General features: G+C 60.6%; 1 protein-coding gene across 1 annotated transcript in view; it reads right to left on the minus strand.

The window, feature by feature from the left end:
- The window catches only part of NECTIN1 (nectin cell adhesion molecule 1), a 66,499-nt gene that overhangs the window by 14,309 nt on the left and 38,991 nt on the right, over window positions 1-13,199 (minus strand). The window contains exons 2-3 of the mRNA XM_058289511.2: window positions 1,224-1,574; window positions 305-607 (exon numbers count right to left, since the gene is read on the minus strand). Coding sequence (XP_058145494.1) covers window positions 305-607; window positions 1,224-1,574 — 654 coding nt within the window. The remainder of the gene's footprint in view (window positions 1-304; window positions 608-1,223; window positions 1,575-13,199) is intronic.

Raw genomic sequence — 13,199 nt, forward strand, 5'->3', positions numbered from 1 at the left:
AGGGATGAAGCTTGAGGAGGGTGAGGCCAGGAGAGGGAGGCGAAGGCAGGGATGGAAGGAAACAGTGCGGAGGGAGCGAGAGGACAAAACCTCAGAGTGGAAGCAGGCAGGGGGATGAGGAAGGAGAGGAAAAGATGGGAAAAGGGAGGTGGCAGAGCAGGACAAAGTACCACCAAAAAGAGGCAGGAGGAGAAGGAGGGGAGGAGCAGAGGAAGGGAGGTGGCGGGGGAGGGACGGGGCTGGCGGCGGGGAGGCTGGCGGCGCCCACCCGGGAACCCGCCCGGGGGCACCCGCCCCGGCTCACACTGCACGTTGAGGGTGAGGCTCTCCCGGAAGCGGTCCATGTGGTAGTTGACGACGCAGGCCAGGGACTGCTGGTGGGCTTCCCGCCCGGGCACCAGGCGGTATCGGCTGATGACGGTCACCGTGCCGTTGGGGTTGCGGATCTCCTGGTACTCCGCCTCGCCCTTGAGCCGTGTTTCCCAGGACACCACGCTGGGAGGCTTCCCGTTGGCCGAGGTGCAGGTGGCCACGAGGACCTTGTCTCGCTGCCCCTTCTTGGCTCGAAGCACGGCCTGGGTGCCCTCTACCCAGTTGGTGGGTTTGGCTGCGGGAACCAGAGAGGGCCATGGACCGGCTCTGTCAACGCCTCCAGGATGCACTGGTCCAGGAGTACGGGGCACCTCCAGGCCTTGCCTTGCAGGTCCCCTTGGCCATTCCCTGCTCTCAGTTGAGCTTTGCCAAAGCCCCTTCCCAGAAATTCGCACAGGGGCTTCTTCAGGTCTAACCTACACCCTCCATGCTCCACCATTTCTGTCCCTTCTGTCAAGCTCAGCCCCTCTTGGAGCCTTGGCACGCTCCAGCCATCCCATGTTGCAGCTCCTTTTCTTACCGCGGTGTCTGATACCTCTGCCACCCCCAAAGTGCCCCATGGCAGGGCTCCAGCCGATCCTCAGCTCTGACCAGCGCGAAAGACCCTGCCGCAGTCCACAGTGAGCTGTGGGACACCGGGCTAGAAGGACCCAAGCTCCGTGCTGGAGCCTGGGGACCTCGTCAACTGATGGAGGAGGTCTAGGGCGGGTGAGGCACCCACTGGGGAGGGCCAAGGCTCTAGGCCCACAGGCCTCTCCCCGGCTCAGGGGACCAGGGTGGATGCCCCTCTGGGCCGCTGGTCTGAGGGCCCCTCTCTGGACAGGCAAGAGGTCGAGGCTGGGCCGGCTTACCCATGACGGTGAGATTGAGCTGGCTTTCCCGGTTGCCCTCCGGGAAGGTGGCAAACTCGCAGATGTAGACGCCCTCGTCCTCCAGCTCCAGGCGGGACAGGCGGATGCTGCCGTCGGTGAAGGAGGACCGCAGGAACTGCACGCGCTCGCGGTAGGGAGCCAGCACCGAGACGCCCATGGCCGGGTTGTAGAGGGCCACGTTCTGCTTGGAGCCGTTGGTGGCCTTCTGCCACGTGACCTGGGTGATCTTGACGTTGGGCAGCGAGTTGGCAAAGCTGCAGTGCAGCACCACGTCCGTGCCGATGAAGCCGTACATGGAGTCGTTCACCTGGACCACCTGGGCGCTGGCGCCTGCTCGGGGAGAGGAGGGGCACAGGTCAGCGCCGGGCACGGGCCCCAACGCCCCCTGCTCTTGTGTCTCCTTTTAGAGCAGTCATTATTCTTTTTATTCTGGTTATAAAAATAATAATTACTTGTCATAAAAAGCGTAGACACTTGAGAAATACCGAGAAGAAAACGAGAACCCACCATCCTTACCATGCAGGAAAATCACTGACGATCTTGTGGGATATCTCCTTTATTACTTTCTCTCATTCTCTCTAGTCATTTATTTTTTCCTAAACCAACTCCAAACCCTACTATATATACTCTTTAATAAGCTGCTTTTTCACTTAATGATATATTGTAACTCTCCATTCGATAAATGCACCTTGCATCTGTTTTTTTAGGTACTGGGGCCAGAGATTGAACCTGGGACCTTGTATATGGGAAGCCGGCACTAAACCACTGAGCCACATGGCTCCCCTGAGTTGGTTTTTGTTTGTTTGCTTGTTGTTGTTTTTTTCAGGAGGCACCGGGAACCGAACCCAGGGCCTTCCATGTGGGAAGCAGGTGCGTAACCGCTTGGGCCACATCCACTCCATCCTAATTTTTAATGAGGGTTGAATGGACTGCTTTCCAAGTAGAGCCCCAGCCCAGGGGCCGGGCCTGCTTGACTTTGCTGTCCCTCAGTCACCTCACCTGGTAAATGGGGCAGATAATCCAGTCCTCTCTACCTCCCGGGCTTGCTGGGAGAACCCCATGGCATAAGAGATGACCAAGTGCGCCGGGGGCGGTGGCCCTGGCCATGGTCACCCCTACCGTCTCCAGCTGAGCCCCTAGCCCCCTGAGGCAGGCCAGCGTGGCCCCTCTTTCCCAGCCAGGCCGGGAGAAGAGGCACCCGCCCTGCCTTTTAATCCTCGTGTCTCCATATAGCCCTGGTCCAGCCTCATCAGCCTGGCCCCGCCCTCAGAAAGGTCATGTGTCCCTGTGTCTGTCCTTCTTTTCCTCCCTCCCCCCATTTTTTAACCACCGTTTGCTGAGTGACTATATTCCAGGATCTTCTCTAGGCACTCGGCAGCTCAATAAAGCAACTCAGTCCCGGCTGCCGGGGAGCCCCGAGTCCACCAAGGCAATGCTTCTGGGCTCCTGCTCAGGCTGTTCCTTTGGCATAGAAGGCCGCCCCCCACCCCCCACTGTGGACTTCCACTCAGAAGTCACCTCCTTTGGGAGCTTCCCGGGTCCTCCCAGACAGCCCGGCCACCCCATTGGGCTCTTCTCTGCCTTGGAACGTGGCTGTTCACACGTCCGACGCCTCGAGACCATGAACTCTGCCTCTCCTGGGGCAGGCCCTGTGCTCTTCCATCTCTGTATCCCCAGCGCCCAGCACAGCCTCTGGCATGCAGTAGGTGCTCAGACAAAGCACAATGGAAGCCAAGAGAGTAGGGCTTTGCAAGAAGGAGGGAGTAAGCAGTGGCATCAAATGAAAGAACAACCCCTGCCCCCCAGACCGTCTTATCCCACCCAGGATGTCTTCTGTTTGAGCTCACAGCGCCGGGAGCCTCCTTAGCCCCGCACTTGGCTCAGCCCCCTGACCTGGGGCAGCCGTTCCAGCCCGGGCCCTGTCCTCCAGCTCTCTTCCCACCCAGGCTCATTGCTGAGCTCTGTGAACTCCCCATGAGCTGCGACCTGGATCGTGGATCTGCACGCTTCAGGCCCTCGCAGTCTTACTTCACTCAGTCAATTTACAGAGCATCTTCAGTAATATCAATAAGGTCAGGCCCTGTCCAGACCCAGAGGCAGGGGGATGGCCTAAATGACCCCAACAGGAGCCTGGGAGTCAAGCCTGGGAACTTGGGTCTTCTCTATGTGATGGAGACACAGGAACTGGGCTCCAAAGTCATGGTCAGCTCTCCTCCCCCCACCTCCCCAGGGTCCAGGCCAGGTGTAAGTCCCTGAGCGATCCCCTGGGCTTGGCGGCCGGCAGGTACAAATGCTTAAGGAATAAGCAGATCTCTGGCCCCACCATGCCAGGCCCCGGCCACCTCTGAAAGCTTCCTGCCTCTGTCCCTCGGGCTACCCCCTTCTCTGCACCCCTTCAAGGCCGTCTGGGGTAGCCCTCCCCCCACACCTCCAGAGGTCCAGCTGGCCAGTCTGCGAGGTGGGAGCTCATGCTACACCTGACACTGCCTGGGCAGAGCCCAGCTAGGCTGGTGGCGGGCAATGGAGAAACACCCCTGGGTGTCTGTGGGGGGCTGGCCTGGCTCTGCCTTTGGCTGGCCCTGGCCCTTGACCCATTGCCTTCCTGAGCCTCATTTCCCTGGGTCCCCTAACTCAGTGGTCCCCTTGGCCTCTAACTGATTGCCCGAACTGCAGCTCAGCCCGGCCTCGGCCCCGCCCCACACACAGTCCCACGGGGAGGTCAGTGGGCCAGACAGCCCAGCTCTCTTGCTGACTGGCCAGCTGGCAAGCAGCGACGCCCCAGGCCCTCCCCAGCAGGGTGGTTGGGTGCCCTGCCTCTCCCTCAGCCTCCAGTCACCGGGCCTGCCGGAGGCTGCCCGGTGGCTGAGAAAATGGGGGTATAATTGGGGAACTTTCATCACACTGAGGCGGGAACTGGAAAAGCCAGTTGGGAGGGCTTGGGCCACCGGGGAGAGTGCGGTGGGGGAAGAGGCGTGGGTGTCCAGGAGCCGTTCTGGGATTGGTGCCAGGGCACGGTGGGGACTACTGAGGGACGTGGCCCACCAAGCCGGCCGGGACCCCGTCTCCTGCCCTCACCGGCCGCGGGAGTGGGGACAGGCAGGGCTCAGTGCCCGGCGCGCAGACCGAGCTGCAATCGGGCGTCTTTCAGCAGTGACCTCACCCTTTGGAGCTGTGTCTGTGCCAGAAGGGGAGATCGCTGATAGCACTCTGGGTGTGGGGTGGGAAGGGTGCTTTTCCCAGCCGCAGGAGGCTGAGGCGCCTCCGAGGCCCAGCCCTCCCCCCGCCTGTCCCTCACCAGGTGGGGGCGGCTCCCTTCCCAGCCCGAGTCTCTGGGCGTCATGCTGCCCTCTTCGCGCTCTCCCAGAGCAACCGCCTGACGGGGGCCGGCAGACCCCCTCACTGTGCACAGCGCTGTGCTCCCTGGCCCCGCCCTTTTTGCCCCAGTGATGGGTGGGAGTGGGGTTGGGGGCCTCTAAGGGGAGCGGCCCGGGCTCACTCTCTGCCCAGAGCCAGGTGTCAGCAAGCCAGGGGAAGTGGCCCCGGGGTGGGCGTAGAGGCGCTCTCGGGGTCTGGGGTTTGGAAGTTAGGGTGGGGAATCGCAGAGTTCTGGAGCTTGGAGGGGCTGGGAAGATTGGCAAGCCCAAGCTTCCGGTTTGGCCCAAGGATGCAGGGTGGGGGAGAATGTCCCTTTTCCTGTGGAGGGCAGACCGGGAGGCTTTCAGAGAGGGGAGCAGACCCCCAGGGGCTCTGACAGGCAGGGGCAGGTGCCAGAGCCGGGGAGGGGGAGGGGCTCACCACTGCAGAAGGAGGGAAGGGGCTGGGTGGGGGCAGGAACCCAGGACCAGGGCCCCCTCCCAGCAGGCTCCACCTGGAAGGACTGAGGGTGCCTGCTCCAGGGGTGGCCAGCAGGAGCGGAGCCCCCTCGGAGCATGCCCAGCCCCTCTGCATGCCCTTCTCCCGGGCTCAAGCTCTTCCACCAACCACTCCTCCCCCGACAACCTGAAAACCGATGCCCGCACCTCCGCCACGTTGCACGAGCTCCCCTAGCCTTCTGAGGGCTTGTTCCATCACCACCCTGTACCATCCCCCTTGGGGCAGGCTAGTGGGGCTGCTAAGAGCCCCACTCTTTGCTTGGCATTCACCTTGCCCACATATTTCCTGTGCAACTGGGCAAACGACTTAGCCTCTCTGAGTTGGCACTGAGGTTGCAGATCTGTAAAATGGCAGATGATAATAATACCGACCCCATAAAACTCTTGTGAGGATTCAACGACTGCATACGCGGGAAACCTAAGAGAGCAGCACTTAGCACAAATTAAATGCTCAATAAATGTTAGTCGCCATCATCATCATCACCGCCATCAGCATCGTCTCTCACGAAGCTGTGGAACTTCATGCGACAAACATCCATCGCACCAGGTGCTGCCCGGGAAGTGCTCTTCCTACTTATCTGACACCTCTATTCATGCCCCAACCTCAACAGCATACAACAGTCCTCGGCACCCCTTGATTTTCTGTGTCCTGGCAAATGCATCTCATCTGTGTCCCGCTGAGGGTTCCTTCTTCCCGTCTCCTCACAGACTGCAAGCCCCCCGCGGGACAGGACGGGGCAGGCTTGGCCTTGCTGTTGGGGTGACCTTGTCATGCCTGACGCTGGCAGGGCCGGGGGCTTGGAGGGCGCCCTGCTGACTCTCTGGCTCCCTGAGCTGCCAGGGCTGCTCCCCAGTCGGTGTTGCCTCTCCTTCCCCGCAGGCTCCCTCTTCCACGAGAAGCAGAGGCTGTCCCGGATGTGGGGACCAGGACCACTAAAATGGTAGCATACTGGAGCCTGATGGGCCAACGCAATCGTCATGTGACAAAGGAGACCAGGGTCCAGAGAGGAGAGTCACTTTTCCAGGGACACACAGCAGCAGCACCCAGTCAGTGCTCTTCCTACCCAGCCCCCCAAACAGAATCAAGTACTCAGCCTGACTGCCCAGGACCCCAGTCTGGGTGTTATCCCTTCTGATACCAGTTACCATCCTGCGGCCACAGCTCCTGCAGGGCGCCCCGTGCTGTGTGGGTGGGTTGAGGGGCTGGGGGCAGGGCTGGAGCCCCAGCTGGAGCCCAGGGACTGCTCGGTGCCCTTGTTACTCAGTCTGTCTCCAGGGGAGAGTGGCTGGGGGCAGGGGGAGAGGGCCTGCAGGAGGCTGCTCTGTGCGGAGCAGGAAGGAGCCAGGGAGCCCGGCAAGAGAAGGGTGGGGGCACCCAGTGTCCTTGGTAGGGGGTTCGTGCACCCCAGGGGCATGAGAAGAATGCATCGCTTCTCCTGACCTCAAGCACTGCTTATCTGCTCTAGGCTCTGGGAAAGAGGGCCCTGGGGCTTGCGCTCAAGTGCCTCAGTTTCCCCACTGGAGCTCAGGTGGCGCAGTTCAGGCTTCCTGGGTTCCCAGCAGTGCTGAGCCAGCAAGGCAAGCGTCAGGCCGGCCCCCCTGAGACGTCACGGACCTGCAAAAGCCCGAGCTCAGCAACAAAACACAAAGGCTCCTCAGTTGTGGCAGACAAACCTGCTCCCCAGGCCCTGCCCGCCATCGCGCTAATCCGCCAGCCAGCGCCACAGGTTCCCACGCAGTGGGGCGCGGCCCCGAGTGTGGGGGGACACCCTGTTCCCCTCATACCCACCTTGAGCAGCATCTTGTCCTGCCTTCCCCAACCCCAGACCCTCTCTTCCTGGCATGTGTGGGTGGCTGAAGGAGTTGGAGGGGGTTTGGGGGTGCTGCCTGCATCTGGGGCACCTTTTCCCCTGCCCTGGCTGTGCCAACCCTCCCTCACGGCCCCCCCGTTTCCTGAGACTCTGCCTGGGTGCCCTGGGTTAGGCGAGCTGAGGCAGTAGGCCTGGCATGGAAGAAGCTAGAAGCACATTGGGGAGTGTGTATGGGGGGGTAGGGGGCACTGGGCTCCCCAGTAAGGTCTCCTCTGACATGAACACCCTTCGGGAGCTGTCTGCAGGGCTTTCCAGGGATGCCTCAGGAACTGGCAGAGCCCAACAGGACGTCCGGTGAGAAAGCAGCTCAATGGTAAGCGGGGAATGACTCACGCCCTGGGGGGAGGGTGGCCTCAGCCGAAACCCTGCTGAGTCAGCACGGTGACCTTAGGTTACGGGCTCCCTTCCCCCAGAGCAGCCGCTTCCCCACAGGCCAACTCCCAGGGCTGGCAGGCTCCGCACCTGCTGGGGCCAAGGCCAGGTCCACTCGGGAGAGAGGATGGCGGGGAAGAGGGTGAGCTGGGCAGGGATCCCCTTGCTAGGGTCCCCTCCTCTCGGAAGGCTCTGCCAGTCAGTGTCACTGGGACCTGGTCACTCTGCCAAGAACCCACATAAGCAGGCTTCTTGCTGAAGTCCTCTGAAGCTGTCCTGCCTTGTACTTGTGCCCTGGGCATGTTCCCCCGTCCCCCAGGAGCCCCCCAAGAGCTAAGGCTCTTGCCTCAGGCTCCCCTCCACACCCAGGATGGGGTCCAGGTCAGAGGGCTCTTGGGGAAACTGAGAAGCACCAGGTGGCCCAGTCTGGGACCAGAGCCTCCCCCACCAGGGACATCTCTACGCCCCTTGCCTCTTGCAGTACAAAGTCTTAGGCTGCAGGAGGCAGGCTCTGGGGGTTCTCTCTGGGGGCACTGCTTGCTGGGACAGGCCCATTGGTCCTGGGGCCCCGGGGCCCCTCCACACCCACCGTGCCAGCACAAGTGAGAGCATCCCATGATCCCACAGTCAGGGGCTAATTGCTACTGTCCAGAGCCCAGACGCCTCCGCCCCCCACTTGGGGTCACAGAAACTGCCAATGTTTTTTTCTTGGCTGATGCCCCCCCCCATCTCATGTGGAGCTGGCTAATGATGGGCTGTGGGGCTGGCGCCTGAAGCCTGGGGCGAGTGTGTGGGAGAGGAGGGGGCGTGGCAGACTGGGAAGAGCCCCTGAGACGGAGCTGCAGCCTAGTATCTTCCAGAAAGGCTGCACCAGCCCCGCTCTCCCAGGCAGCGAGGAAGTCCCCGGGGGGCCGGGGCTCTGGGAAGTCTCTTTCCTCTCTGAAGCCTAGAAGGAAAGGCTGGGGGACAGGGAGGACTCGGGGAGCAGGTTTTTGCCCTACGGCAGGCCAGCCGCCCACCCCTGAGGCCAGGCGGGGCAGCAGTACTGAGCCAGCCCCTGTCTCTCCCATGGGCGCCCCAAGAACATGGAACCTCGCTCCCAGCCCTGCCCCTCTCCAGCCCTCCCCGAGCGGCAGGGCGCTGCCTCTCGGTTCTCTGTACCTGCCCCTTCGCTCGGGCAGGGTGGCAGGGAGGAAGGGTGCCTCCTGGAAGTCGGGAGAGGCGGGCTCCAGGCCCAGTACTTGGTCACTATTTTTCTGCATGGCCTTTGGGTGGAGCAGTTCCCTTCTCTGGCCTCAGTTTCCTTTTCTGTAAAATGAGAGCGTTGGACCCAATGACCACAGTTAGTGCTTCGGATCACCTGTCCAGCTTTCTCTCTGCCCTAGCTCGGCACCCTCACTGGATCCGCTCTACCTTTACACACTGCCCAGCTCCTCCAGGAAGGCCTCCCAGACTAAGTGAAATGTGTGCCTGTTGAGGGGCAGAGGTGTGTGTGTGGGGTTAGATGTGTGCCCCTACTTCTCTGCCTTGCACGAAGACCCAGGCCCCACAACGGCAGAGCTGGGCTCACAGGTTCTTCTATAGCCACGCAAGCACAAGTCTGGCTCATTCTAACTCCTCTAAGTAGCTTCATCTCCATCCTCGCTGGCCCCAATCCAAACTGCTCCTAAACCTCATCTCACCCCCTTATCAGCCTCTCCACCCCTGCCCCCAGCAGAGTCTCGCTTCCTTATTTTCTCAACATTCCTGGGCTGGGATTCTGCACTCCAGTTACACAAATTCCAAGCCCTTTCCTTTGAGCTTAGCACCTACCCCGTCATCCCTCCCACCTTCTCCCCAGTCGGCCACCACCATCTCCCACCTACTCCACCACAGTGTCCTTTCGGTCTCTACTCTCCCCCCTGACCCATTCTCCACTCAGCGGACAAGGTGATCTTTCTAAAAGGCTAATCACTCTCCTGCAGCCCTCAAGGTCAAGTCCAAAGTCTTTGAGGCTCTGGGCCTCCTCTCCAGCAGCACCAGCCTCCAGCCATCCCTCCCTCTGCTCACTCTTTCCTCCTGCTACACTGAACCCCACTGCCAATGCCCGGCCACGTCATTCCCTGCCCTGGATACGTACACTCCAGTTACCTGCCAAGCCCTCCTCATTCTTTCTGGATCGCCTTAGCTTTGGAGGGGAAAGCTTCTGGTGTCCCACCCCCCGGGGTTAGGAATTCTTGCGCCCTGCGGCCCCAGCAGCTGTGCCCGCTTCTGTCACAGCACTTCTCCTCCTGAGGGGAAAGGCCAGGGTTCTGGCAAGCAGAGGGGAGCCCCAAGGGGCTGGTGGAGAAGACAGCGGGGCCAGCTGGGACCCAGGGCCAAGGCAAGCCATTTCTCAGGCCCGCCGGCCGCTTCCTGGGTCTTTCACGTTAGCTAAGGGGGAGCGCGTGCCCGCACTTGAGCTGGCAGGTAAGGCCACAGGGCAGAGACGAAGGAGAGGCTGCACACCTCCACGCCAGGGTCTGACTTTCCTCCTTCCTTGACGGAAACCAGGACCCTGCCCAGACCCCAGCAGGGCGTGAGGCTGCCTGAGCCCTGCCCCATAGCCTCCACCTGCCTGCTTCTCCATTCCTTGTCTCTCCTAGCACCCAGCCCCCTTCCTTCCTCACTCCAGACCACAAGGTGAAGAAGCTTTTTCACACTCCAGCAAGCTGCAGCCCCGAGGCCCTGCTCCCAAGCGAGGAGCCCTGCAAAACCTGTCTGCTCTCCAGCTCCACAGCCTGGGAACACAATCTGGCCTTCCACGGCCGGCCCCTCCGACTGAGAACCGCCCTGCTCTGCAGACTGTGCCCCCACTCTCCACCCTGCCGCAGCAGGCCATGCCATTTCAAGGCAGACAGGCCAACCTGGGTTCCCCCGAGCCGTTGTGCATTTTCAGGGACACCTTTTGGGAAAGTGGAGTCAGTGGCCTCTTTAGAAGACCGGTGGGGGTGGGGTGGGGGAGAAAGGCAGGGGGCTGCCAAGAAAGTGGAGGGGGGATTCCCAGGACCCCCGGGAGAAGTCTCTGAAAACTCAACACTGACACACGCAGCAGGTTCTGCGCTGAGGGTCGAGGCCTGCTTGGAAGGTGAGGCCTCTTGAGCCTCCTTACACCAGAAGGGGCCTTTGCACATTGCTCAGCTCTTCCAAGAAGGCCTCTGGGATTAAGTGAAATGTGTGCGTTGAGGGGCGATGTAGTAGGTTCCAACCTCCAGGGAAGGAGGGAAGGGGGTGGCAGGAAGGGGTTAAAAGGAATATGAGGTGGGAAGCGGCTGTGCCTCAATCAGCTGGGCTCCCGTCTACCATATGGCAGGCTCTGGGTTCGTGTCCCAGGGCCTCCTTGTGAAGGCAAAGCTGGCCTGTGCGCCACGGAGAGCTGGCATGGCAAGATGGTGCAACAAAAGGGAGACAAGCAGATACAGAAAAAATGCGCAGCAAATGGACACAGAGAAAAGACAGCAAAAGAAAAGGAACAAGCTGCAAGGGGAGGGAATACATAAATAAAGAAATCAAAAAAAAAAAAAAGGAATATGAGGTGGGGGTGTAAAAGTAATTAACCCATGAGCAACTGGCTTTGACTCCAAACTTGGGTTTGTATCTTGGCTCTGCCACTTATTAGCTGGGAGACCTTGAGGAAGTTGCATCGATGTCTCTCTGTGTCAGTTTTCTGGAGTATAAAATGGGAATAACTGTGGCACTGCCTCTTGGACCTGACCTGAGGACTAAGTGAGCTAAATCACAGTGCATGGCACACAGAGTGAGTGGCCGTGACAGTGCAGGGAAAGGACCTGGCCTAGCACTCGGGTGAGCCAGCTTCTGTGCTGGCGCTGCCAACCCGCCGTGTGGCCCCAAGCAAGCGCCCGCTGGGATGAGGCCACTTTCCTAGAGCAGGGCTTCTCGACCTCGGCTCTGTGGACATACTGGGCATATTGGACTGTCGCGGGGATGGTCCTGGGCATTGTAGGATGTTTAGCAGCAGCCCTGGCCCCTCCCCAGTTGTGATGACCAAAAACGTCTCCAGACGTGCCAGGGACAAAACCGTCTCTGGTTGAGACCCGCAGAGGAGGGGGTGTAAAGCTCAGGCAGGGCTGGCGGTGGAGAGCCTGATGCACGTGCGGGGCCGCCCGGGGAGAGCTGGGTGCAGGAGGGGGTGGGGAGCAGGGCTGGGGCATCCCTGGCAGGGCGTTGCCCTGGTCTCTCCTGGGCGGGCTTAAGCAGGGGTGCAGGCCTTCCTGTCGGGGGAGCCCATCCTAAGTCTCTGTGGGAGGAGCAGCGGGGAGGTGTGCAGTTGGGGGGACGAGTGGAGGGCCCACGAAGGTCTTCTGGGGAGTTGGATCCGACTATGGTTTGCTAAGGGAACCTGGAGAACGCAGCAGCTTGCGTGCCCGCAGAGGATGGTCGGGGCTGGGGAAGCGGCGCAGACAGGGAGGCAGCTGCAGGGGAAGTGGTGCAGAGGACAGGCGACCGGGCTGCGTCCCCAAGAGCAAAAACGAGGTCAGGTCAGGTGGCGTCTTCCTTTGGCTGGGAAACTGCTATCATTTTGGAAGGGATTTTCACCTCCTTTGGTTCTTGCTTAAGTGAAAGCCACAACATGTGTTCTCTGCATTAGTGGAGTGTTTGTGCTTAATTAGTGGCAAAGTCTTTCGTATTAAAGTCATTAAGTTTTGCAGTTTGCTCTTCTCACCCTGGGCCTGGCTCGTCTCTGTCTTTCAGAGTCATCCAGGTGTGCCTGACATGCAGCCACTGCGGCCCGGTGGACTCCGAGCTCGCTCACGCCACCCTGGTCCTGCAGCATTCGGACCCCACAGTTTCAACCCTCACGTCCCACCCCGCGCTGGCATCTGTCCCTCCTGGCACCTCCATCCACACCCAGGCACCTCCACGTGGGAGCTCTGCCTCCTGCCCCACATCCTCCTGTCTCTGCGGCTTGCTCCTGGGCACAGCTTTGTGGGCAGAACTCTTCCTGCCCAGGGGGATGCCAGGGCCAGAGTGGGAGTGGGCGTTCAGGCTTTGGGGTATGGGCTGTGGTGCTACTGCTGAAGGGGTAACGAGAAGAATGCCACATCACCCTCAGAAGGCCTGGCTCACATATCCCAGTAAGGCTCATCTAGGGGCTCGTCCCTCACTGCAGGTGCAGCACCGAGGGCCTCTGGAAGGACTGCTGGGATGGGGAGGGGTCAGGCGGGTGCAGGTGGGCTTGATCCCACCCCCCCAGGGAGGCCTGGTCTCGCCACTTCCTAGTGCTGCAATGCAGCGACTGCTAGAGCAATGCTTTGTAGCCACGGATCAGTGGTGCCTCCAAACTTCTGGCCCTAAGGCGTGCTCTTCCCTTCCACTCGCTTCCAAAGCAGTTTAAGAAGGAAAGCCTTCCAAATACAAGCAATGGTCCTTTGTTCAACGGGGGCTAGATCCGCCCAACTGGCCCAGGCTCTACGACAATACCCGCCTTCAGTGGTAACTCGTTGTACCTACCCTGATGTGAACCCCCAAAAGCATCCCCTGTCTGTTGCGGGCACCAAACCTGCTATTTCATTTCTGGGTGGGGCTTGTAGGTGGGGACCAAATGAGTGACCCTGTGGTCAGATTAGACCTGATATTCTCGGGCAGGGTGGGAAGGTGTTTTGACTGAACCCTTTCATGGTACAAATGGCCCAAGGATGACACCAGGCCTTGGGGATTAGCTCCTGGGAGGCAGAGCCAGGGCGGGCCGTACCCCCCTCTGCACTTTTTGCAGGAGGCATTGGGAGAGGTTGGTGGGGGTCTATGGGGGGGGGGGGCCTCACTGTCCCTGGACCCTGCAGGAAGAGGCAGTGATGTCAGAG

Source organism: Dasypus novemcinctus, chromosome 27, assembly GCF_030445035.2.
Source record: "Dasypus novemcinctus isolate mDasNov1 chromosome 27, mDasNov1.1.hap2, whole genome shotgun sequence".
In the NCBI taxonomy this organism is placed as follows: Eukaryota; Metazoa; Chordata; class Mammalia; order Cingulata; family Dasypodidae; genus Dasypus; species Dasypus novemcinctus.